At 59.0% G+C, this 26,434-nt stretch overlaps 1 protein-coding gene across 1 annotated transcript; it reads left to right on the top strand.

Moving 5' to 3' along the window:
• The first annotated feature begins 4,995 nt into the window (after positions 1-4,995).
• On the top strand, positions 4,996-26,397 carry LOC144719321 (adenosine receptor A2b-like). Its single transcript, XM_078595161.1, has 3 exons — positions 4,996-6,003; positions 6,192-7,221; positions 21,666-26,397. Exons 2-3 carry the CDS (start codon positions 6,824-6,826, stop codon positions 22,642-22,644), a joined length of 1,377 nt encoding a protein of 458 aa, XP_078451287.1. The 5' UTR covers positions 4,996-6,003; positions 6,192-6,823; the 3' UTR covers positions 22,645-26,397.
• Positions 26,398-26,434: the final 37 nt, after the last annotated feature.

Genomic DNA, 26,434 nt, shown 5'->3' with positions numbered 1-26,434 from the left:
GTTCGCTTTGAGCTCCAACATTGATTCGGGATCTCGTCGTCGTTGTTGTTGTTGATTGTAATTGAGTTGGTGCTATCGGCGCCATGTCGCGGAGTCCGAGAGTCCGTCCCGAACTGGCAGAGCGCAGAGTGCGACCCGTCGTGTTCGAGAGCGACGGCCCACGGACGCGGGCATGACAGAGCTACCTCTGAGATCCCCTCTCAGTGACGTCTGGCCCACGGGTGGAGAGGGCAGCACCTCCTCACCCGCGATGTTCGTCGCGTGACAGCGACACTGACATTGATACGAGTGGGATTTTTTGCTAAATGAAGCACATCACACACAGGTAACGTGATGGTTTGTGTGCACTCACCGGTGACCAGGCCGAGACCATCACCTCTGGGCGCCTGTGAAGAAGAGCTTCATTGCTCATCGGATTTCTCCAGTATAAATACATAATCTGATTCTGAACATGCTGCACTTGAGAACCCAGTTACATCACGGGCCGTGGCTGAAACCCGAGATTGGAACCCAGGCCCCCAGCGGGGCTGTTAGAGCGCTCGCCAGACGCTTCAACTCTCCACTCACTCACCCAGTCAGTCGAGTGTTTGAATTAGCCGCCCGAGTCTCTTCCCGACGTCTCAGCTCGTTACCGACGGCCACCGCCACGCAGCCCCTAATTCGTAAATTGCTAAGCGGTTCATTAATTGTCTGCTTGCTGGATTGGTTAATTGGTTAATTTGCCGTCTGCGGATGAAGCTGCCGCTAGGCGCGGGGCCTAATCACGATGGCTGATGGGAGCGCGCGTGCGTCCGCCTCGTTCTGGAAACTGTCAACAAAACGCAACACACACAAAGACAAAGATCCCCCGTATAGCCTCAATATACTTTTGGGGAAAGTGTAGTTAGCGAGCACCTATGAAGGCCGGAACGGTACACGAGGGGGTGATTGGCCAACACCACGCCCGGCCGCCTTTGTCTCTCCAGTAGCGATGTTTACGCAGCGCACCAGGTGCTCGTTTGAGACAGATTTCGACGTGCACACATGCTACAACTACTACCGCCATTCGCAACTAAGTGGTGGTGACCTCACCACAGCGCGTGTGTGCCAGGCTAGGTGCACTTGTGCCAGGCTAGGTGCACGCAAGCACACACGCTATGACATACACATTCACACACACACATGCGCACACACTCACGCAAGCACACGCGCTAACGCACAGAAGCACACACACACGCACTATCACGCGCGCACACTCACACACAACAACCGCCATTCGCCACTAAGTGGCGGTAACGTCACCACGACGCTTGTGCCAGGCCAGGTACACCTTGATGCCACGTGAAGTGTCGAACGCCCGCTGGCAGGAGGTCACGGGGCAGACCCAGGTGCCACGGGTCGACTGACTGAGATGACACACGCGCACACTCGCACACGCACACTCACACATGCACACTCACACACACACGCACACACACACACGCACACTCACACACGCACACACGTGCACACACACGCACACTCACACGCGCAAACTCACACACACGCGCGCACACACACGCACACATGCACACAAGATTGCGCGCGCCTGTGGTTTACAGATCAAATCGATTGTCTCGCGCGTAGAGAGGTTGTTGTGGGGATCACAGAGAGGGGACCGACGCGGATCTTTCAGGAGCCCCCCCCCCCATCACCACCACCACTGTGCCCCGACCCCCTACACCCCCTTCAGTCTTGTCAGCGCAAACCCCCCGGAACCCATCGCCCCAACTCACCCCCCCACCCCTCTCCGCTACCCCTGCACTCCCCCTCCGCTCCCCTTTCCATCCGCGATCTGGCACTCTCCAGTTTTCCGAGCTGGCCTCTGCGAATCGCGCCGAGTGACATCAGCTCCGGGTGCGGCGGCCCCCGCTAGCAGGGGCACGCGGGACAACGAGGGGGCCCCGAGCCCCCCACCCCCAGACCCCCTCTCTTTTAAGAGCGAGAAGCGACCCCGCGGCGCGCAACTTGGCGACCTGCTGCTGCTGCTGCTCATGCGCATCTCCACGTGCGTGCTATCCACGTGCGTACCACTCACGTTCGTATTCTCCACGTGCGTGCTGTCCACGTGCGTACCACTCGCGCAACGTAATCCGTGTTCACACCACTCTTGCTCATTTGTAATGATAAAGGCGCAGCACTGCAATTGCTGGGAGTGCCGAGTGTCGCCTGCAGGTAGTGACGGGTGGAGAGAGTCTCTCTCTCGCGCTCGCTCGCTCGCTCTCTCTGCCATGCGGGGCGACTACTCCACACTGGGCAGAAGTGTTGGAGGGCGAATGTGCGATGTCATTATTATTGGTGTATTATGATTGCTGTTGTAATTGAATGATTGTTGTCATCGTTGTTCGTTACATCACTCCCCGCTCCCGGCCACTGCCCACCCAGCTGTGGGCAGTCGATGGGCAGACGTCGCGCGCGGTGCGGTAAAGTGACAAGCGCGGCACAGTAACCCAAAGCACCCCCTGGAGTAGGGCTCTCTAGAATAATAATACTATAATAATACTATAGTAATACTATAGTCATATGGTCTTGATCTCCCTCTGCAGTGGAGGCCCCTTTCACTAGCAGGAGCGTGGGGATGCACTTGCAGGGCTGCGCCTTTACTGTTGTTGCTATCATCATCACCATCATCATCATCACCATCATCATCATCACCATCATCATCACCATCATCATCACCATCATCATCACCATCATCATCACCATCATCATCACCATCATCACCATCATCATCATCATCACCATCATCACCATCATCATCACCATCATCACCATCATCACCATCATCATCATCATCACCATCATCATCACCATCATCATCACTATCATCATCACCATCATCACCATCATCATCACCATCATCACCATCATCATCATCATCACCATCATCATCACCATCATCGCCATCATCATCACCATCATCACCATCATCATCACCATCATCACCATCATCATCACCATCATCACCATCATCATCATCACCATCATCATCACCATCATCCCTTCCCCTTTGATTGTGATTCCTCCTCGTCCTGCTCGTTACGAGCTCGCACCCACGGACGCGTTTCACTCCTTCCAGTAAAGGTCTCTTGCAGACGCTGGGCATTGCAATGGACGGTGTATTGTGTTATATTGTATTGTACAGGACAGTGTGTTGTGTTGTATTGTACCGTATCATTGCATAGGGGAGGAGGAGCGGTGGCGCAGCGGTTAGCGCGCCTACTTGAGTTGCTCGATTCCTTCACGACCGCGGCTAACATCGGGTGGCGAGCGACACCTGAGCCCCTTCTCCTCGACTTGCCCACCAATTCGCAGCGACCATCGTGGTGAAGTATGGCCAAATAAACGTCATCATTATGAGGGGGCGGCTTCATATAGCGGTTTATTGACGAAGAGTCAGTTTAATTATGATAATTGAATTACAGGCCATTCATATTCTCGCACTTTGTGCAACATATCTGAAGATCTGTGGCGATCGGAGGTCGCATCCGCTGAACGGGGAAAAGCGGCGACTGACGCGCAGCGCAGAAAGCCCCCCCCCTCCTCCTCCTCGCCCCCCCTCCTCCTCCTCGCCCCCCCCCCCTCCTCCTCCTCGCCCCCCCCCCCTCCTCCTCCTCGCCCCCCCCCCTCCTCCTCGTCCCCCCCCCTCCTCCTCGCCCCCCCCCCCCTCCTCCTCGCCCCCCCCCCTCCTCCTCGCCCCCCCTCCTCCTCCTCGCCCCCCCCCCCTCCTCCTCCTCGCCCCCCCCTCCTCCTCGCCCCCCCCCTCCTCCTCCTCGCCCCCCCCCCCTCTTCCTCCTCGCCCCCCCCCCCCTCCTCCTCCTCGCCCCCCCCCTTCTCCTCGTCCCCCCCCCTCCTCCTCGCCCCCCCCCCCCCTCCTCCTCGCCCCCCCCCTCCTCCTCGCCCCCCCCTCCTCCTCCTCGCCCCCCCCCCCTCCTCCTCGCCCCCCCTCCTCCTCGCCCCCCCTCCTCCTCGCCCCCCCCCCCTCCTCCTCCTCGCCCCCCCCCTCCTCCTCCTCTCCCCCCCCCCCCTCCTCCTCCTCGCCCCCCCCCTCCTCCTCCTCGCCCCCCCCCTCCTCCTCGTCCCCCCCCCCTCCTCCTCGCCCCCCCCCTCCTCCTCGCCCCCCCCCCTCCTCCTCGCCCCCCCTCCTCCTCCTCGCCCCCCCCCTCCTCCTCGCCCCCCCTCCTCCTCGCCCCCCCCCCTCCTCCTCCTCGCCCCCCCCCCTCCTCCTCCTCGCCCCCCCCCCTCCTCCTCCTCGCCCCCCCCCCCCCCTCCTCCTCCTCGCCCCCCCCCCTCCTCCTCCTCGCCCCCCCCCTCCTCCTCGCCCCCCCTCCTCCTCGCCCCCCCCCCCTCCTCCTCCTCGCCCCCCCCCTCCTCCTCGCCCCCCCCCCCCTCCTCCTCGCCCCCCCCTCCTCCTCCTCGCCCTCCCCCCCTCCTCCTCCTCGCCCCCCCCCCCTCCTCCTCCTCGCCCCCCCCCCCTCCTCCTCCTCGCCCCCCCCCCTCCTCCTCGCCCCCCCCCCTCCTCCTCGCCCCCCCTCCTCCTCCTCGCCCCCCCCCTCCTCCTTGCCCCCCCCCTCCTCCTCGCCCCCCCCCTCCTCCTCCTCGCCCCCCCTCCTCCTCGCTCCTCCTCCTCGCCCCCCCTCCTCCTCCTCGCCCCCCCCCCCTCCTCCTTCCTCGCCCCCCCCCTCCTCCCCCTTCCTCACCCCCCCCTCTCCCTCCTGCATCCGCCCCCCTCCTCCGGTTCCCTCCCCTAAACCCCTCCACGCAGCACGGGGATCCGGACCGAGTGGCCCCCATGGGAGGGGGCGGGGGGCGAGCGGGGGTCCGGGGGCCAGAGACAAAGGCGGAGCGGGAAGGGGATGAGGTCAGAGTGGGGGGGGGGGGGAAGCGGGGGGGGGGAGGCGCGAGGCGCGTGATGAGAATTTGGACTCCACTCTCAGCTCTCCCGCGAGTCGCGCTGGCTCCCAGTGACTCCTCCGTGTCTTTCTCCGTGACTCTCTCCCTGACTCCGTGACTCTCTCCGTGACTCCGTGACTCGGGTGTCTGCCTCCGTGACTCTCTCCGTGTCTCTCTCCCTGACTCCGTGACTCTCTCCGTGACTCCGTGACTCGGGTGTCTGCCTCCGTGACTCTCTCCGTGACTCTCTCCGTGACTCCGTGACTCGGGTGTCTGCCTCCGTGTCTCTCTCCGTGACTCCGTAACTCGGGTGTCTGCCTCCGTGACTCTCTCCGTGACTCTCTCCGTGACTCCGTGACTCGGGTGTCTGCCTCCGTGTCTCTCTCCGTGACTCCGTGTCTGACTCCGTGACTCTCTCTCTCTCTCTGTCGTGCAGACAGTCCTGGCTGTCCGTCTCTCGGGCGGGCGCAGTTCTCGCATCAGTGGCGACTGTTGCTTCAAGCTGTTGCTGTCACAGCAGCCGCTCGTGAGCACGCGGCGCAACAACAGCGGACTACAATCACTGTCACCAGCGCAACAACAACAACACCACCAGCGGGCAATCGCAACGGCAGCCACCGCAGCCACGGCAGCGGCTGCGGTATGAGGACAGCCACAACATCGGTCTGGCACAACAGCCGCCGCCGCTGTCGCGCAGATAATTGGACGCGTTGAGCAGATTCGCGTGAGACCCACAGCCGCTGCTGGGCGAGCAGAGGCAGAGAGAGTGCAGGGGAGAGTGCAGGGGAGAGTGTGCAGGGGAGAGAGTGCGAGGGGGAGAGCGCGACTGTTATTGGGAGAGAATTGAAAGTTCCGTAAGGAAATCGGCTCCGTGGAGGGCGGAGGTAGCGAGCGAGGCGCGCGCCACCGCGGATTTTGCATCGAGCTGAGACATCGCTGCGGTCACGACAAGAACCACCGCCACCGCCATCACCACCACCGCCACCACCTCCAACATCACTGTCACCATCAGCCACCACGACCGCCACCACCATCGCCGTCGTCGCCGCTGGCGATGCCTCTGCCCCTGCTGCTGTTGCTTCTGTGGTCGCGGTGAGTGACTGGCGGGAAGGGGCAGGATGGAGTGGGGGGGGGCTGTGTGTGTGTTACTCGTGTTGCTGCTGCTGCATGTGATGATGATGATGTTGGTGATGATGATCCTGGTGGGTGGGGGCCGCAGGGGGCGCCGCGCGGCATGGCCCGGCCGCCCGCTAAGTGATCGGTTCCTGACTCGCCCGCAGACGCAGCCGGAGTCGAAGCCTCGGCGGTGAAGCGCGCTGGTGAAGAGCGCGCTGGTGAGGAGCGCGCTGGTGAGGAGCGCGCTGGTGAGGAGCGCGCTGGTGAGGGGCGCGCTGGTGAGGGGCGCGCTGGTGAGGGGCGCGCTGGTGAGGGGCGCGCTGGTGAGGAGCGCGCTGGTGAGGGGCGCGCTGGTGAGGGGCGCGCTGGTGAGGGGCGCGCTGGTGAGGAGCGCGCTGGTGAGGGGCGCGCTGGTGAGGAGCGCGCTGGTGAGGGGCGCGCTGGTGAGGAGCGTGGCGAGGGAGGCGGCGAGGAGGGGGCGAGGCGGAGCGGGCAGCTGCGCGCGATGTGATCGCCCCTCCGGCTCGTCCACGCAGCCGCCAGCGCTGTGAAGGCAGCGCTCGCATCGCCCCTGCGCCGTCACCGCCGCGCGCGCCGCCGGGAGAGGCGGGGGAGGAGGGGAGGCGGTCGGGCAGCCGAGGGAGCGAGAGAGAGAGCTGCGAGGGAGAGGCGGGAGACGTCTGTGAGCGTGGAAGACGGGGAGAGGTCTCTGGGCGAGTCCCGTCGAGGAGAGCGGTGGGGGGGGGGGACTCTGTGAGTCGCGGGAAGCGTCGGTCATGCGAGCCGGCCCGGCAGGATGCCTCTCTGTAACGCCACGGGCGACCACCACCAGCAGGAGCAGCAGCAGCAGGAGCAGCAGGAGGGCGACACGGCCCTGAACGCTGCCTACATCTGCCTGGAGGTGTTCATCGCTCTGCTCGCCGTGCTCGGCAACGTGCTCGTGTGCTGGGCCGTGTGGCTCAACACCAACTTGCGCAACGTCACCAATTACTTCCTCGTGTCGCTCGCCATCGCCGACATCGCCGTCGGCGTGCTGGGCATCCCGTTCGCCATCACGCTCAGCGTGGGCTTCACCACCGACTTCTACCTCTGCCTCTTCATCGCCTGCTTCGTGCTGGTGCTCACGCAGAGCTCCATCTTCAGCATGCTCGCCATCGCGCTCGACCGCTACCTGGCCGTGCGCATCCCGCTCAGGTGAGGCTCGCGCACGCCGGTGTGACGTCACAGCCATCGGCGTCGGCGTCGTCATCATCGTCCTATTTGTTATCATCTCGTTCGTGTTATACATCGAGCGCATGTATTCGCCGCGCACTTGATGTCACAGTTTACATCACGGCGGCAGAGTAGAATGGCGCGCCAGGGTTGAGGAACGGGTGACATCGATCGAGGAATGCGCTCAGGGATCACAGCAGGGCCACAGGGGAGGGACGGGAAGGAGTGGAGGGGCGAGGGGAGGGAAGAGGAAGGGAATGGGCGATGGAGAAGGCGTGAGGTTTCGAGAGAGGAAGGGATGGAGGTTAAGGAGGGGGACTGCTCAATGTACAGGGGCAGTGTTGAGTCTATGGGTAGCAGTGCTGAATCTATGGGCAGTGTTGAGTTTGTGGGCAGTGTGAGTTTGTTGCTAGCAGTGCTGAGTCTAAGGGCAGTGCTGAGTCTAAGGGTAGTGTTGAGTCGATGGGCAGTGTTGAGTCTATGGGTAGCAGTGTTGAGTCGACGGTGTAGTGTTGAGTCTATGGATAGTAGAGCTGAGTCTATGGGCAGTGTTGAGTTTGTAGGCAGTGTTGAGTCTATGGGTAGCAGTGTTGAGTCTATGGGCAGTGCTGAGTCTATGGGTAGCAGTGTTGAGTCTATGGGTAGCAGTGTTGAGTCTATGGGCAGTGCTGAGTCTATGGGCAGTGTTGAGTCTATGGGTAGCAGTGTTGAATCTATGGGTAGCAGTGTTGAGTCTATGGGTAGCAGTGTTGAGTCTATGGGTAGCAGTGTTGAGTCTATGGGTACCAGTGTTGAGTCTATGGGTAGCAGTGTTGAGTCTATTTCTCTCTATAAAATTTCCCAGGCTCTCATAGGGCCATTTAATCTTCTTTCCCTCGGTCGCGTCGGGGTGGATTCATTGACATGCTAATTTCTCTGTTCCAGCAGCTGCCCGAGCAGACCCACCTCTCTCTCTCTTCCCAACCCCCCCTCTCTCTCTATTTAAGGCCTGGACACAGAGGCATTGCGTCTCTGTGTGTCTATGTTGTGTGTTTCTCTCTGTGTGTCTGTGCTGTCTCTCTCTGCTTGTGTGTCAGTCTGTGTGTCTCCGTGTCTGTGTTTGTATCTCTCTCAAATGTAGTTCCACCTGATGACGGTTGCGTGTGTTGCAATCGAAACGTCGTACTCTATTATTTAATTTATTTTCTTTCTACGTGACTTTACCGAAAGAACCAAAGAATATGGGTAGCAGTGTTGAGTCTATGGGTAGCAGTGTTGAGTCTATGGGTAGCAGTGTTGAGTCTACTGGTAGCGTTGAGTCTGTGGGCAGTGTTGAGTTTGTGGGCAATGTTGAGTCTATGGGCAGTGTTGAGTCTATGGGCAGTGTTAAGTCTATGGGCAGTGTTGAGTCTATGGGCAGTATTGAGTCTATATATAGTGCTGAGTCTATGGGCAGTGTTGAATCTGTGGGCAGTGTTGAGTCTATGGGCAGTATTGAGTCTATATATAGTGTTGAGTCTATGGGCAGTGTTGAGTCTGTGGGCAGTGTTGAGTATATGGGTAGTGTTGAGTCTATGGGCAGTGTTGAGTCTATGGGTAGCAGTGTTGAGTCTATGGGCGGTGTTGAGTCTATGGGTAGCAGTGTTGAGTCTATGGGCAGTGTTGAGTCTATGGGTAGCAGTGTTGAGTCTATGGGCGGTGTTGAGTCTATGGGTAGCAGTGTTGAGTCTATGGGTAGCAGTGTTGAGTCTATGGGTAGCAGTGTTGAGTCTATGGGTAGCAGTGTTGAGTCTATGGGTAGCAGTGTTGAGTCTATGGGTAGCAGTGTTGAGTCTATGGGTAGCAGTGATACTCAATGTACAGGGGAAGTTGATTCCAGTGGAGGGGTGCAAGGAGGGAGAATGACCGAGCACGGGGACTGGCACAGGGAGGAGAAGGAGGCACAGAGAGAGACGATTGGGAGCGACGAGGCCGAGAGGGAGACGTCAGGAGGATGTTGTGGATTTCCTCTCCAACACGACCGGTGGTGCTGTACCAGTAACGAATTGGCACGTTCTGTTTACGTGACAAACCTTACTAGTTGACCGTGTCGGGTGGTATCGAGTGTAACGACACCTTTATATTTACGCGATCTAACCCAAACAAACCTCTATTATGGATGGAAGGAGATGTTTGACTTATTTGCCCAGGAGAGCCACACTGAGTCGCAGGAGTCATTTCCAGGACGGTCCTCTGCCAATTCACGGCGAGCTCTTTATTTATGCAAGTGGAGAGGGAACCCGAGAAACCTCCCACGCCTTTGCGCGAGGAGGCAACAATGCTCCATCCCCGTACGGATGGAAACAGATGGCGATGAGTCCACTGGCGGTGCCGCCTTCTCCCGACAGAGCCAGGCGACGGCTCCCCGCGACGCGCAAGGGAAGCGAGGTTCTCAACTCCGGTGCGGTGATCCACCAACCCCCGCTGCTGGGTCACAGCAACCACGTGGACAGCCACCAGCGCCACCCGGCCTGGAGTGGGGCAGTGGGGGAGGGGCAGCGAAGGGGGGGGGGGTCATGGGGTGACGAGGGGGAGAGAGTGGGGGGCGTCGCACCCAGGGTGTGGCTGGCTCTCCAGCACAGCTGACTCCCAACCCTGGCACCAGGGCGCGTGCCAACCAGGCCACAACTCTGGTGTCACACCTGAGCTCTGACTGGGTGGACAATCGAGTCATGATTCCCTTCCCCTTGTGCCCGTGCCGCGAAGCGCGGGGTCAAGGTTTGAGTCCCGCTTACGTGACCCCGGGCGCTGAGAGACGGCAGAGGGAGGAGGAGGCGAGGCCGTTGACTTGAAGCGCTCGCCACCACGGCTGCGAGTGACTCGTTGTGTGAACACGACTCGTGGCGGTCTCGGGTTTCTACCGCGGGGGTAGATTGGGGGGGGGGGGGCAGTGCAGGGGGGCTACCGACAAAATGGGATCCGGTGACAGGATCATCATCAGCAGCAGCAGCGTCATAATCACCAGTGGCGTAATCATCATCGTCGTCATGATCAACAGTATCAGCAGCAACAACAACAACAACAAAAGCATCATCATCATCAGCAGCAGCGACGGATCTCTTCATCACCACCGCCATCATCATCGTCCTCATGGCGGCTCGCCGAAGCGAGTGGCGCACGACCCCGTGAGCACTGACGAGGGGTGGTCGCTAACGACCACCCCGCCCCTCGACCCCACTACCAGCAGAGAATCTTTCTTATTTTTTTGGATGGCTGACGTTGATGGAGAGCAACAGCTGCAATGTTACATTGAGGTGCTCGATGAGCCGTGCCGAGATGATGGCTGCAGGAGGAGCGGCGCGTCTCCCCAGACGCCCGTCTTGGTGACTCGCACTGCGAGGCGGCGTCATTGACTCCGCGGCTCGAATGTGGGTGCTGACCACAGACTCCGGCACACCGCCCGGAGACTTTCTCGTTTTCCATGTGGGCATCAACATCATTATCATCATCATCACCACCACCACCCCCATCATCATCACCCCCATCATTATCACCACAACCACCACCACCATCATCCAGTGTCCACGTCTGATTAGAGAGCAGAGCGAGTGGGTGCTGTGGGGTTCGTGTCGACACATCCTCATTGTGAATCAATCAAAAGTCGCCTCCGATCAACGAGCCCGGAACGAGCCCGGGCCTGTCCCCCATCTCGGAATCTCAGCAGATGCTGAGCATGGATAGCGCCTAGATGGGAGACCACCACCACTACCATCACTACCACCACCACCACCACTACTACCACCATCACTACAACCGCAACTACTACCACCATCACTACAACCACTCACCACCACTACCATCACTACCACCACCACTACCACCACTACCACCAAAACTACTACCACCATCACTACAACCATCACTACCACCACCACCACTACCACCACCACTACCACCACCACTACTACCACCACCACTACCACCACTACTACTACCACCACCACTACAACCACTCACCACCATCACTACCACCACCACTACCACCACCACTACCACCATCCCTACCACCACCACCCCCCTACTACCCTCCCCCTCCTCCTCCTGTGCAGCAGCAGCAGCAGCGTTGGATCTCAGGCAGCGCATTCAGCATAGAGAGAGGGGGGTGTGTGGGGGCCATGGGTGTCCTTATCTCCGCGCGTGGCTTTGGCTATCAGCGCCGATATCGCGAGGCCGCGCTATCTCAGAGGCTCGCTCGCTCCTTTGTGCGCTCGTCTCGCACCCGTTCATTGTCCTTCACACGCGCGCGACAACAGGTCGCGAACAGGTCGCGATCAGGTCGCGACCCGACGTCTCCTAAGTCGCGTGGCATCGTCGCGAATGTTGGGGGGGGGGGGGGGTCGGAGGCTCCGTGTGAAGCGGCGGAGCCGGTCTCCGGATCGAGCCGAGCCGGCGACAAGAGACACCTGAGTTCGACTCTCCTCGCGTCGCGGCCGACGGCAGTTGCTGATCCTGCGGCCTGTCGATCTCATGCACCCGCGCGTCTGTGTGAGCCGCATCTACGCCGCCACCTTTGTGTCTGCAGTGTGCATGTGCATATGCCGAGTGAGTCAGTGAGTGAGTGGGTGAATGCGTGAACGAGTGAATCAGTGAGTGGATGATTGAGCGGATGAATGACCTTTCCGTATAAGCGGAGAAAATCCCACTGAGTGAGAAAATATCGGGAACATTTCCCTCCGTTTCTCGTGACGTCCTAAAGCCTGGACCAAGCAGGGGCGTTGCCTTTTTAATCACGGACCGACGCTCGGACCATGGATGGAGAGGGGTCAAGGGTTAGGGGTTCGGTTTCGGAGTTCGTTTTCAGGAGATCACGCTTCGCGGATAGGGCCGTAGCGTAGCGTGGTTGGCATGTGGCCTCCGGTGCAGTTGCACCGCCCCTGCACTCGATGTCTGCACCACGGGGTTCGGGGTCGGTTTCAGGGTGAGCGTTCGGGCCTCGGGGTTAATCTGCTCCAGCCCCGTCTGCTGGAGGAGCCGTGCACAGCTGCTGATGTAACCGCCACTGCCCACCGCGCGGTGTGTGGTTTGGAGGTTGCGGGGCTGCGCCCTTCACCAAATGGTCGTTATTGATCTGACTGACTTGGTTCGATGGACACGAGATGAATGAAGCGGTCTAGAGATGAGGGTTGGCGATGGCCAGCTGAGGACACCTGGAGGAATCGCGAGTGAGAGGTCGGGGGAGTCGCCGAGATTCTGCGAGAGAGAGAGAGAGAGAGTCTGTGCTTGGTGGTTCTCGGCTGCGACCCTGCTCGTCTTCATCGCTCGAGAGCGATCCGCGGCAGGATCACGGAGCCGCGGTGTCAAAGGTCAAATCGTCTCCCGATGGCACGCTGGGTGCGCCTCCCTAGCCCAGCATCTCGGAGCCTGCGGTGATGACAACTCCACGCACGGGATGATTGCTCACTCGATATATTCCGGAACGCTGCGAGCTAGCCTGGCTTGGAGTTCAAATTATTGGCGTAAGGCACTACCATTAGCCTACAAGGCCCGCCTATACACAGCACTCATATTGGATTGTACCCCATATCCCCACAAGCTCTATGCACAAGTTGTATAGGAATAGAGGGCAAATGAAAACGAGGCGAAGTGGATGGATGAGTTTGGCTGCCAACAAAATTCCTCGAACTGCTCAACTCATAGAGAAGCCAAAGTCCTGCTCGGCTGTTTTGCAATATTTAACTGTGAGTGTCGACTGGCATGTTTATGTATTTACTTATTCGATGGAGGCGGAGGGGGAGCAGGGAGGACCACAGTCGTGGAGCGGCGAGCCGGCCTCCACTCTGCGCCTGAGTTACCTCGGTTCGAGTCCCGGCCGCCGCGTGGTGAAATATGGTCAAACAACCCACGTGACCGACACGGCGTGCAAGAGGCCTTTGCCCATGGGTGGATTGACAATTTCTGTCACTTATTAATTAGATCTGTCCGTCCCAGGTCTCCTTTGAGGGAGGAGTGTGGACTCTGTGGATTCTCACACAGATTCGCACCTGCGTCCAGTGTCACTGCGCCACGAATTCCAACATCCGCGATGCGACTGGCAGCGCCAAGCGACACTTGGCAAGGAGTTGCAGGAGTCGATCTCAGCCCGGGCGCTGGTGGCTGCGCCGCGCTGGGCCGCTGTGTCCCAGCGCTGTGGAGGCAGCCGCGAGGGTTGGTGGATCACCGCAGCGATGTCGTGAAACTCCCTCTTCCCGTCGGCGTCGAGGAGGTGCCACACTCTGGCTTGCTCTGAAGAAGGAGGTGGGGCAATCGCCATCTGTTTCTATCCGTACGAGGATGGAGTGGTGATGCCTCCTCGCACAAGGCGTGGGTGTTCTACGCGTGCTCCGGGTTCCTCCCCACGTGAACAATAATAACAACAACAATCACGGTCATCATTAATTGGCGGATAACAGCTTAAGTAAAGATTCAATGTAGCCGCTGGACCGTCCTTAAAACGAGTCAGACGACTCCGTATGGCCCTCTTGGATAAATAAATGAATATATTAATACTAATCTAAAGACGGGCATCTATCGAAACCAGACGAAATATATCTCAATAAACAGCCCTTGGTTAAATACGCACGGCGCGTATAACCTACTGTGAGCAAATAGTGGGATTCAAATATTAATAAAATACGTCGCGCTGAGCCCAGTAGAATCATCTCAAATATATGCACAGTGGCCTAATGCACGCACAGCTAATGATTGCCTTAATCATTAACTCTGCCCGCCACCCTCCCCCCAGAGGGGGCTGCCGGACGAGGGGGAGAAGAGAGGCAGCGTGAGCCGCGGGATTTAGGAGGGTCAGGAGGATTTAACCCCCTAAGTCCGATGTCCCTGTCGCTCGCGTCTTGTTCCCTGAGATCTGAGCCGGTCCCATCTGAGGTCCGCTCCCCAGACAGCCTCCCCCAACCCCCAGACCCCGTTCATTATTAACCGAGGCACTGTAATTGTGCTTCCTCCACGAGCCGCTCTCTTTGCACGAACGCAGACGCCTGCGTCGCTGGTGTCTCCGCCTCTTGCGCAATGACGCGGCCGCGCGAGTCTGTTCCGAACAGCGACGAGAAGCTGCTACGAGCGCGAGAATGTTCCGCTCCGGACAAGGGCGTCTGTTCCGAACACGCTCGACTCGCGACGATTGGAATCGAATTGAAACGCCGATCTGTTGTCGCCGTTCCGAGGAGGAGACACGTTCCGGACGCGCGGATGCGTTGAGCAACACGCGGGGTTTGTTTCCAATGTGCGTGTGGGAGGGGAGTTGTTTCGTGCAACTTTGCGGTTGAATCAACATGAAGTTGTTCCGCCAAAGTTCCGGACCAACGTGTTCCGCTCCGCAAGATCAGCACCAGAGGCCGCACATCCCATGGTGGAGTGTTTGTGATTGTGTCGACGCGGGCAAGGGGGTGGTTCTGTGACCAAACTTCACACCACGCTGCTCAGTGCGAGTTGGTAGAGTTGGTAGAGTTGGTCGAGTTGGTAGAGTTGGTAGAGTTGGTCGAGTTGGTAGAGTTGGTAGAGTTGGTCGAGTTGGTCGAGTTGGTAGAGTTGGTCGAGTTGGTCGAGTTGGGGGGCAAAGCTGCCACCACGATCGCTTCCGATGCACTCGTCACCGACGTCAGCCGGAATCGAACTCAGGTCGCCGGATTCAGAGCGCAGCGCACAGGCCACTGCGTTAGCGCGCTGCACGTGTGTGCGTGTGTGTGCGTGTGTGCGTGCGTGTGTGTGCGCGCGCGTGTGTGTGCGTGTGTGCACGTGTGTGCGTGTGTGTGTGTGCGTGTGGGTGTGTGTGCGTGTGGGTGTGTCCGGCAAAACAACCTCCTACCTCCTCGCGGTGCCGGACGGGCAACGCTGTCGTGGGCAGTGCTGTGGGGGGAGGGCCAATGCCCATTGGCCTCTCCCCTCATGGCGTCTGTGACCACCACAGTGGCTAAACGGGGGCTCTGGACGGGTGCGAGGGGCTGGTAACCCCTCCACCTTCAATTAACCACCACTAAACTACGAATTAAACATAAACCTGTAATTAATAAGCTTGTGCCGGAGGCCCCGGGGGGTCAGGCTTTTATGACGTCTCCTGGCCAAACCCCATTTGGCGGAGCCAGGAGATTGAATTTTAACCCTCGGGGCTCCTCCAGAAACAACGAAAAACCATTGCGGATGGCCACGTGGAATGTTCGAACGCTCACTGCGGAGGAGAGGCTGCCACTCCTCTGTCGGGAGCTGGACCGGTACCGCCTGGATCTCTGTGGCATTCAGGAGGTCCGGTGGACCGGTTCTGGCTCCTGCCACCATGAGGGGTGGACAGTCCTCTACTCGGGGCAGGAGACTGCCAAACAACAGGGTGTGGCTCTTCTTCTGAACAAAAGAATGAAGGGGGCGTGGGAGCGTGGCGGTGAGGTGTGGGAAGCTGTAAGCCCCAGGATACTTTGGGCTCGCCTTCCCATCAACCAGAGGCGAGGAGTGGTGGTCGTGGTTACTTATGCCCCCACCGAAGACGAACATCTGTGGAGGGATGCAGGCAAAGCCGATGAGTCGGACGCTTTCTATGACCTCCTGTCACAGGTGCTGGCTAAAGTGGCCACTCGGGACAGAGTCATCTTGTTGGGTGACTTCAATGCCCGAGTTGGTCATGATACTGGCACCTGGTCTGGAGTGATTGGAAGGCATGGGCCAGATCAGCTCAATAACAACGGTAGGAGGCTGCTAGATTTTTGTGCAGCCCATGGGCTTGTAATTACCAACACGCTCTTCCGGCATCGGCGCATCCACACAACATCATGGATGCATGCCGGGTCCAAGCAAGAACATCTGCTGGACTACGTAGTGACGGACCAGCGGATGCGAGCCCATGTCCTTGACACCAGGACCTACCGTGGAGCTGATCTGCCCTCTGACCATCGACTAGTCATCTGTAAGATGCGCCTGCCATTCTTCCACTCCGGTGGTGGGTGTACACCCAGGACCCCATTCCAACCTAAAGTGGCCTGGTCTAAGTTAGCTGATGAAAGTTGCAAGCGAGAATTTCATCATCGCTTGCAGCTGGGGTTGGCATCGTCCCCCACTCCACCTGATGTCGAGGGTAAATGGGCGAGGTTTAAGACTGTGACTCATGCAGCTGCAATGGCTGCTTTGGGTACGCGGTCCAGACCTCCCCGGGAACCCTGGCTGACGGAGGAGGTGTTCAGGTTAATTGAGAAAAAGCGACAGGCCCACTCTCATCGCCTACAGCATCCCACGTCAGAGAATGAGGAGGTTTACCGCAGTCTTCGCTCGGAGGTTCGGAGAGCCGTGAGGCGCTGTAAGGATGGGTGGTGGTCGCGGGTTGCTGAGGAGATGGAGTCTGCCTCAGTGGCCCGCGATCACAAATCACTATTTAACTCCATCAAAAAAGTAACCTGCAGCGCCACACCTATTACCATCATTAGAGGAAAAAACGGTGATCCAATCTCCGACCCCCAGGAACAGGTTTGCAGATTTGCTGAGCATTTCTGTGAGGTCCTGGGGGAGGGAAAATCTCTCAGCCAGGAAAACATCATGGCACAAAGTGGGGATAACCCTGCTGAGGCTGCGGTGCCTCAAATATTGGAAGAGGTCACCCCCTGTGAGTGGCTGGCTGAGGTACCGGCTGTTGAGGAGGTACTGAGGGCGATCCGGAGTCTGAGACCAGGGAAGGCACCGGGCAGAGATGATCTCCCAGGCGAAATGCTGAGGGAGGGTGGCGTTTGTGCACAGACTGCCCTATATGACATCATAACAACAGTCTGGACCACTGGACGGGTTCCGCAGGACTGGAAGGATGCCCTGGTGGTCCCCCTCTTTAAGAAGGGGGACCGTACCGACTGTAACAACTACAGGGGCATCTCACTCCTCAGTGTGCCGGGTAAGGTCCTGGCAAGGATTATTCAACATCGCCTTGCTAGGCATGCTGAGGAGAGGCTTGCGGAGCCCCAATGTGGTTTCAGGAAAGGGCGGTCCTGCACAGATGCCATATTTTCTGTCCGTCTGCTTCAGCAGAGGTGTAGGGAATTCCAAAAAGACCTACATCTCTGCTTTATTGACCTGGTCAAGGCCTATGATACCATCAGTAGGACTGGGCTCTGGGTTGTTCTTCGTGCTTTCGGAGTCCCTGACCCTCTGCTCACGATCATTAAGGACCTTCATGATGGTGAGCGGGCCCGGGTAAAACTACGTGGCCGGGAGTCGGAGCCTTTCCCTGTACACCTTGGGGTGCGACAGGGATGTCCTCTGGCTCCCACATTATTTAACATCTATTTCGACTGCGTAGTTCGTGAAGCCTTCAATAGCTGTACCGGGGGAATTTCCATTTGGTACAGATATAATGGGAGGCTGATCGACGCCCGGGTGCGATCAAGGGATGGCTCCCTATTGGTCAACCACGTTATGTATGCCGATGATTTGGTAATAGCTGCTCATTCAGAAGAGGAGTTGGAGACGCTGCTGCTGAGACTGGAGCGTGCCACTAAGAGGTGGGGCCTTACCATCAGCCCCACCAAAACTAAGCACCTGCCTGGGTATTTTGTACCATCGGACACTCCACCCCCACAACTCCCAATTGGTGATGGGGCAGTTGTGGAGAGAGTGGAGAGTTTCCCATACCTGGGCAGTGTGCTTATGACCGGCTCCAGTTTATCAGCAGAGGTCTCACTCCGAATCAGTCGAGCGGCAATATCTTTTCATCGGTTGCGTAACGCTGTGTGGAAGCTACCTGGTCTGTCGCTCCGCACGAAGCTTCAGGTCTTCTCGGCCACGGTCATTCCCTCCCTTTTCTACGCTTGCGAAACGTGGACCCCCCTAGTGGAGCATCTTCGCCGGTTGGAAACATTTAGGCTGGCCTGCCTACGATCCATCCTGGGTTTAACCAGGCTGGATTGTGTGAGGAGCTCACAAGTCCTTGAAAGATCTGGGCAAAGTCCCATCAGTGAGCTCCTCCGGCAGGCAAGGCTGCGTTGGCTGGGTCATGTAGCCCGCATGCCCAGCCACCGCATGCCTAAACAGCTTTTGTTCGGCCGGATCGAGGGGGCTAAACGGGCGCGGCACGGGCTAGAGAAGAGATGGAGTGATGTGGTACAGGAGGACGTGGAGCTGAGTGGACTTGCCGATGACTGGTACCAGCGGTGTCAAGATCGGCCTCTGTGGAGGAGGCTCGTGAAGGACGCTACTGGGCAGTTGGAGGCAGTCGCCCTCCAACAACAACGGAGGGCGGAGGAGCGACGCTCACAACAACGAGCGGAGCGACGGGTGGCTAAAGCACAGCAAGTTGGTACAGTAGGGGGCACAGGTGGTGCATCAGCCAGTCATCTCGGTCATCTCGGTCAGTCGACCCGTGGCACCTGGGTCTGCCCCGTGACCTCCTGCCAGCGGGCGTTCGACACTTCACGTGGCCTCAAGGTGCACATGGCCTGGCACAAGCGTCGTGGTGACGTCACCGCCACTTAGTGGCGAATGGCGGTTGTTGTTGTGTGGGTGTGTTGCGTGTGTGCACGTGTGTGTGTTTGCGTGTGTGCGTGTGTGCACGTATGTGCATGTGTGTGCATGTGTGCGTGTGTGTGCACGTATGTGCATGTGTGTGCATGTGTGTGTGAACGTGTGTGTGTGTGTGTGTGCGCGTGTGTGTGCACGTGTGTGCGCGTAACACGTGTAGTGCAATGGTTAGCGCGCTGCGCTGCGAACCCGCTAACACCAGTGACAAGTATCTGATCTGGTCCTGGGCCTCCCCTAGGTCCACTCAGCCTCAAACGAGTACCTGGTGCTGTGTGTAAACATCGCCACCAGAGGGACACATGTGGCGGACCGTGGTGCTGGCCACCCACCCCCTCGTGTGCCGTGCCGGCCTTCATAGGTGCTCGCGAACAGTTCTTTCCCCAGCAGGCTAAATGGGGGGGGGGGGTCTTTGACTTTGGGTGTAACATGTTGGGAGAATGAGAGACGCGGGCAAACAGGCTGCGCGTGGTAGGTTAAATTGTGGGTATTCTCACCTCTTCCACGTGAAAGAGTAGGCCAAATACCCCCTCCTAAAGAGGCTCTCAAGAGCTCCCTCTAGTTGGAGGCCCTTCCGCTAACAGTGGCACACGGGGACAATGCCAGGGCTGCACCTTGCACCCATCAGCGTAGAGGAAGCAAGGTGACCTTGAGATGGCAAGGTGACCTTGCCATCTCAAGGTCTTGAAGAATTACCTCTCGGCGATCCGTCTCGTTATCGCTTCACCCCCCTCCCCCCTCTCCACCGCCAACTGCGATTGTGTTTCAGGGTAAATTCATGGCACCTCACGTTCATACATTTTTTGGATTGACCGATCCCCGTCATAGTAACGTAACATTGGCGCGCTGGCTCAAAACAGCCAATGGAGAACTCCCTCTGGACTTGACTCACAGCGAGAGACGGAGACCCGCGGCGCAGCGACCCGCGACTTGGTGCCCCCCCCCCCCCGCGGCCTCGCATCGTCCGGCACGACGGACGCGCTAATTCGGGCACTGGAGGGGAATTCATTGAGACTCGGCAACAACCACCACCACTGCCCTCCAGTGTCTCTCATTGCAGCGCTGCGCTCAGCCACTTCTTCTTCTGTCACTCCCATGCCGTGATAGGGCCCCCCCCCCGTGCCGTGACGGCCCCCCCCCCAAGGGGTGTGAGCTGACGCGCGCTCCCCGCCAGGGGTGATCCACATTCCTCTACCCCCCCGACCCGCCACCGCCCCCCCCCCCCCCCCACTAAGCGGAGAGTCCCCGGCCCTGCTGATAGAGGCGCCCGAGGGTCACGCTTCGCCTCGATATCAACCCATGGGTGGAGGTGTCGGCCTGAAGCACCAGTGACGGGCAGCCCTCGACTCCCTCCCTCCCACCTCGCCCCCCCCGTCAATCCCCCGTCACCCCCCCCCATCACCCCCCCCGTCACCCCTCTCATTCCTCCCTCCCTCTGCGACCCGCAGCAACGCCGCGTGTCACCTGTCAAGTGCGTGCAGGAGCCCCACTGCACTAATGACACCGCCGACTTTCTCAATCCACTGCTGGATGAAGCACCCCCCCCCCCCCCCACACACGTTGTTTGAACATATCATACACTCATTGCGGGGGGTGTCGTTTGACCATACTTCAACACACCAGTGAGTGCGGGTTTGTGAAAGGGGGGCAGCATCGCCGCCGCTGTGAACCGCGTCCTATAACCCCCAGCGCTTTCGTGGAAGACAATTTATTTCACGGACCAGGGGGGGGGGTCATCATTGGGTCTTCCCCCCTTTTCAAAGAAGCTCTCCAGCGACGTTTGTTTTTAACTCATTGTGGCTACTAGGGGTCAGAGCTTGTGTTTGTGTGTTACTCATTGTGGCTACTAGGGGTCAGAGCTTGTGTTTGTGTGTTACTCATTGTGGCTACTAGGGGTTAGAGCTTGTGTTTGCGTGTTTCTCATTGTGGCTACTAGGGGTTAGAGCTTGTGTTTGTGTGTTTCTCATTGTGGCTACTAGGGGTCAGAGCTTGTGTTTGTGTGTTACTCATTGTGGCTACTAGGGGTCAGAGCTTGTGTTTGTGTGTTACTCATTGTGGCTACTAGGGGTCAGAGCTTGTGTTTGTGTGTTACTCATTGTGGCTACTAGGGGTTAGAGCTTGTGTTTGTGTGTTTCTCATTGTGGCTACTAGGGGTCAGAGCTTGTGTTTGTGTGTTACTCATTGTGGCTACTAGGGGCTAGAGCTTGTGTTTGTGTGTTACTCATTGTGGCTACTAGGGGTTAGAGCTTGTGTTTGTGTGTTACTCATTGTGGCTACTAGGGGTCAGAGCTTGTGTTTGTGTGTTACTCATTGTGGCTACTAGGGGCTAGAGCTTGTGTTTGTGTGTTACTCATTGTGGCTACTAGGGGTCAGAGCTTGTGTTTGTGTGTTACTCATTGTGGCTACTAGGGGTTAGAGCTTGTGTTTGTGTGTTACTCATTGTGGCTACTAGGGGTCAGAGCTTGTGGGCTCACCAACACTGTGACTGAGACGAGTGCGCCGTGCGGGAAAGAGGCGCGCACGGAAGTGGTGGATACTAGAACAATGGGGACGGCGGGCCACGCGCGGACTCACCGCGCTCAACTCGTGCTGCTGTTGGGGACCGCGGCCTTCACCCACACACACATCCCATCACACACACATCCCATCACACACACATCCCATCACACACACATCCCATCACACACACATCCCATCACACACACATCCCATCACACACACATCCCATCACACCGCGCGTGCTTCTCCAGGAAGCCTCACCGACACTGCGGCTTGCGCAGTCGGCTCCTGCTGACAACGGGAGCCCTGACTATGGAGGAGGATGGGGGGGGGGGTACTCTTGACCCCCCCCCGTGGTATGGGAGGGGGGGGCAACCCACCACCCCCGCGTCCCGCACCCCCTCTGACCCCGTGCCCGTTGCGCTACCGCCCCGCAGGTACAACAGCATGGTGACCGAGAAGCGCGCCAATGGCGTCATCGCGCTGTGCTGGGTGCTGTCCATCGTCATCGGACTCTTCCCGCTGCTGGGCTGGAACAACCTGAGCGAGCTCAAGAAGAAATGCAGCGTCGTCGTCAGCAACATCAGCAGCAGCAGCAACGGCAGCAGCAGCAACGGCAGCGGCGGTGTCGCCGGCGATGCGAGCTGCCCGGACTTCCGCTGCGACGCGGCGTCGGAGGCGGCGTGCGCGCCACACGCGCTGCTGTGCCGCTGCAACGTGGTGGGCTGCCTCTTCGAGAACGTGGTGGACATGGGCTACATGGTCTACTTCAACTTCTTCGGCTGCGTGCTGGCGCCGCTCGTCGTCATGCTGTGCATCTACGCCAACATCTTCATGGTGGCGCGGCGGCAACTGCGGCGCATCGAGCAGAAGAGCGGCGGCTCGGACTCGTCGCGGAGCTACTGGCAGAAGGAGGTTCACGCGGCCAAGTCGCTCTCCATCATCGTGGGGCTGTTCGCCATCTCGTGGCTGCCCCTGCACGCGCTCAACACCCTCGGGCTGCTGTCGCGGGTCAGCAAGCCGCCGCTGTGGCTCATGTACAGCGCCATCGTGCTCTCGCACTTCAACTCGGCCGTGAACCCGTTCATCTACGCGTACCGCCTGCGCGAGTTCCGACTCACGTTCCGCAGGATCCTGCGGCGCAAGGAGAACTGCGCGCGGCGCGGGAGCGGCTCGGCCATCACGCGCACCGCGAGCACGCTGAGCGCGGCGAGCAGCGTGAACCGGAACGGACACCACCATCACCACCACCATCACCACCACCATCAGCAGCAGCAGCATCAACATCATCAGCACTATCAGCATCATCACCCCCACCATCACGAGCAGCAGCAGCAGCAGCTGGATCATGAGCATCACCAGCAGCAGGCGTCAGGCTGGGCTCCTGCCGAAGGCATGGCAATGCTGCCATCATGACAGGGATGTAGGGGGGGGGGGGGTCCACGCGGCCCCCGCTACGCCCCCGCGAAGCGCCGTGGTCACCAACCTTTGCCCGTGATGCGCGCACGAAGCGCGGCGTCACTTGCGGGACGGACTGAGCTGGAGTCCACTTCTGGCTGAGGCTCGTGGCTCTCTCACTTGCGCCTGACTTGTTCCTGGCGCCAGGAGTTTTGAGTTACACATCTGCACTGCTATTGATGAAGGCGATGGAGATGATGTTGATGATAGTTGTAGAGCGGAGGGAAGGCATGATGAATAGGGCTCTCATATGGGGGAACACGCGGTCGTGCCGACGATTGGGGTTCGGTCGGTGGCGAGAGAGGCAGCGATATCACGAGAATAAAGAATTAAAAAGCAGGGCCGGGCACAGATTGTCTGCGGAACGCGAGCAGAGGAGTTCCCGCGCTCCGCGTGCAGTCTCCACCACTCAGGGACTAAGTGCGCATCCCCCGCGGAGAGGGGGTCTCTGCGGGGGTCGCTCGGGACAGGAACGGAGCTGTTCCGAACGGTTGAAACTGTCGGGAACGGAACGAGAAGGCACCGGAGGCGACCCCCCAAGGTGTCCGTCTCACCCGTCGACTAGACAGGGCGGCAGGGGCTACGAGGCGGGTCCATAGTCACTCTGTGCTGCACCTGTGCATGGTGCTCCTCACCTGCGCTCTTCACCTGCACACTCCTCGTTTGTACGCACGTTGAACTTCTTTCGCACCGCACGTCGCCAGCCGTGCTCGTCACACTCCTGAGACGCACAGTGTGGGGGGCTCCTGCACAGGGGTGGTCCCGGTGCTGCTGCGCTCAAATTCCGGGCCCCCTCCTCCACATCGCGCCCCCCTCCTCCCCATTGCGCCCCCCTCCTCCCCATCGCGCCCCCCCCCTCTCCACTTCCGTGCAGCTACCGCCGGTGCCTCGGCCACCCCCACCCCCTCCCAAACCCAGCGACTGATAATGATGGAACGCAGCCGTGGACGTCAGAGTGAAATGGTTCGACTCCCAGTGCCGTGGGGTCGGTTCTGTCCGCGCTCGCTGCTGTGTGGTGCCGAGGTGCCGCGAGGGGGGGGCGACAACTTGTAACGAGTCTGACGCTCTGCGAGAGGTTTTCGGGTTTGTACTGCCGTGCGTTGTTCGGCATGATGTCCGACGTTTCGCTCTACCACGTGCTTGGTGGGAACTCCAGTGCAGTTCCGGACGAGCTCCCCCACCCAGCGCGTGGAGCGAAACGTCAGACGCGTCGAAGAGCTCCTCTTCGGCGCAATCGCGAGAACCTCGGCGTGCCTAGCGGCGTCCGCGAGCAGCGCGGTCGCGGTCTCGAGCGTGGAGCTGAAGCCGGAGGGGCCTCGACCGCGTCGATATTCAAATTCGCCTCGTTGGGGTTTCCCCCCAGCCCAGCCCAGCCCCCGCCGCAGCCGCACGATTCAGACGGGATTAGTCATTGCGCTCGTATTTAATATTTACATTTTTCCCCGACATTGGCGCCCTGGCTGCCTTCTTACGCACTCACGCGCGTACACGCGCGCACGCCTGCATGCACACGCACCCCTGTACGCACACACACGCGCGCACTCACTCACGCACGCACGCACGCGTGCGCACACAATATAAAGACAAACATCCCCCGTATAGCCTTCAACAGATTGTCGTGTCATTCGCTGTTAGCTTAGCAGCACCTATGACGACCGGCACAGCACACGACGGAGTAGGTGGCCAGCACCTCGCATGAGGGGCCGCCTTTGTCTCCACAGTGCTGATGTTTAGACATCGCACCAGGTACTCGTTTAAGGCTGAGTCGACCTAGGGAAGGCTCGAAACTGGTTCAGATTATCGTCACTGGTGTTGGCGGTGAGCAGGAATAGAGCTCGGGTCGCCGGGATCGTAGTTCGGTGCGCTAACCACTGCGCCACCGCTCCTTATACACGCGCCGACATTCGTCATTTAGTGACGGTGACATCACCACGGGACAGACCCAGGTGCCATGGGTTGACTGATTGAGATTACTGGGAGATGGACAACCTACGCTCCCCACTGTGTCAACTCGCTGCGTTTTAACCGTCCGGCGCTCCGCTCGTTGTTGTGAGCGTCACTCTGCCGTTGTTGTGGGAGGGCGATTGGCCATTAGTGTCCTTCACGAACCTCGTCCGCAAAGGCCTATCTTGAGACCGCTGGTACCAGTCATTAGCAAGTCCAGAATATACACACTGGTACGTACACACACCTACACAAGTGCACACAGTGAACACTGACATACACGCCTACGCACTGCCAATAATATAAATACTGTACTCAAACCGGCACCCATCAACCAACAAACGCACGCTCTACACATGCGAACACACAGACACACCTACACACAATCGCACACACGCACACACACACACGCACACACACACGCACACACACGCGCACACACACATACACGCACACACACTCACACGCACACACACACGCACACACACTCACACGCACACACACACGCACACACACACGCACACACACGCACACACACTCACACGCACACACACACGCACACACACACGCACTTACACACGCACACACACGCACACACACTCACACGCACACACACGCACGCACACGCGCGCACACGCGCACACGCACACACACACGCGCACACACACGCACACACACGCACACACACACGCACACACACGCACACACACACGCACACACACGCACACACACTCACACGCACACACACACGCACACACACTCACACGCACACTCACACGCACACACACACGCACACACACGCACATACAAGTAACACTGATCAAATGCAAGGGAGTCAAGCGAGGGGCGTCGGATATGGGGGGCGCTGTAGGGGGGGGAGGGGGTGGAAGTCACTGGGTCACGTTTTACGCATTTTCCGGAGCTCCTTACGAGAGCAGAAAAAAAACGCGAGCTCAGCAGTGTCGATGCGGGTAACACGTGCGTGTGTACGTGCGCGTGTGTACGTGCGCGTGTGTACATCCGTGTGTGTACGTGCGCGTGTGTACGTGCGCGTGTGTACATCCGTGTGTGTCCGTGCGCGTGTGTACGTGCGCGTGTGTGCATCCGTGTGTGTACGTGCGCGTGTGTACATCCGTGTGTGTACGTGCGCGTGTGTACGTGCGCGTGTGTACGTGCGCGTGTGTGCATCCGTGTGTGTACGTGCGCGTGTGTACATCCGTGTGTGTACGTGCGCGTGTGTACGTGCGCGTGTGTACGTGCGCGTGTGTGCATCCGTGTGTGTACGTGCGCGTGTGTACGTGCGCGTGTGTGCATCCGTGTGTGTACGTGCGCGTGTACGTGCGTGTGGTTGGGAGCGGCGGCGCAGTGGTTAGTGCTACGAATCCGGCGATCGGAGAATGATTCCCGCTCACAACCAATAACAGTGGCGAATATCTGAACCCGGTCCTGGGCATTCCCTAGGTCGACTCAGCATTAACCTGGTGCGACGTTTAAAACATCGACGCTGGAGAGACAAAGGCGGCCGGGCGTGGTGCTAGGCACACCACCCCACTTGTTTGCCGTGCCGGCTTTTATAGGTGCTCGCTAACAGCACTTGCCCCAACAGTCTGTTAAGGCTTTACGGGGGACATTTATCTTCGTTGTGCACGTGTATGCGTGCGCGCGCACGTGCGAATAAGCGATGGTCAATTTGGGTCCCGCGCTGCGCCTACGATCCCGTTGGCCTAAGTTCAATCCCCAGCCGGGCACATCACAGTTGACGCGCGTGACACCTACCATATCTCCTAGATCTACTCAGCCTTAA

The sequence above is a fragment of the Lampetra planeri genome, chromosome 6 (genome assembly GCF_965212315.1).
Source record: "Lampetra planeri chromosome 6, kcLamPlan1.2.h2, whole genome shotgun sequence".
Classification (NCBI taxonomy): Eukaryota; Metazoa; Chordata; class Hyperoartia; order Petromyzontiformes; family Petromyzontidae; genus Lampetra; species Lampetra planeri.
This window is presented reverse-complemented; position numbering and strand designations above follow the sequence as displayed.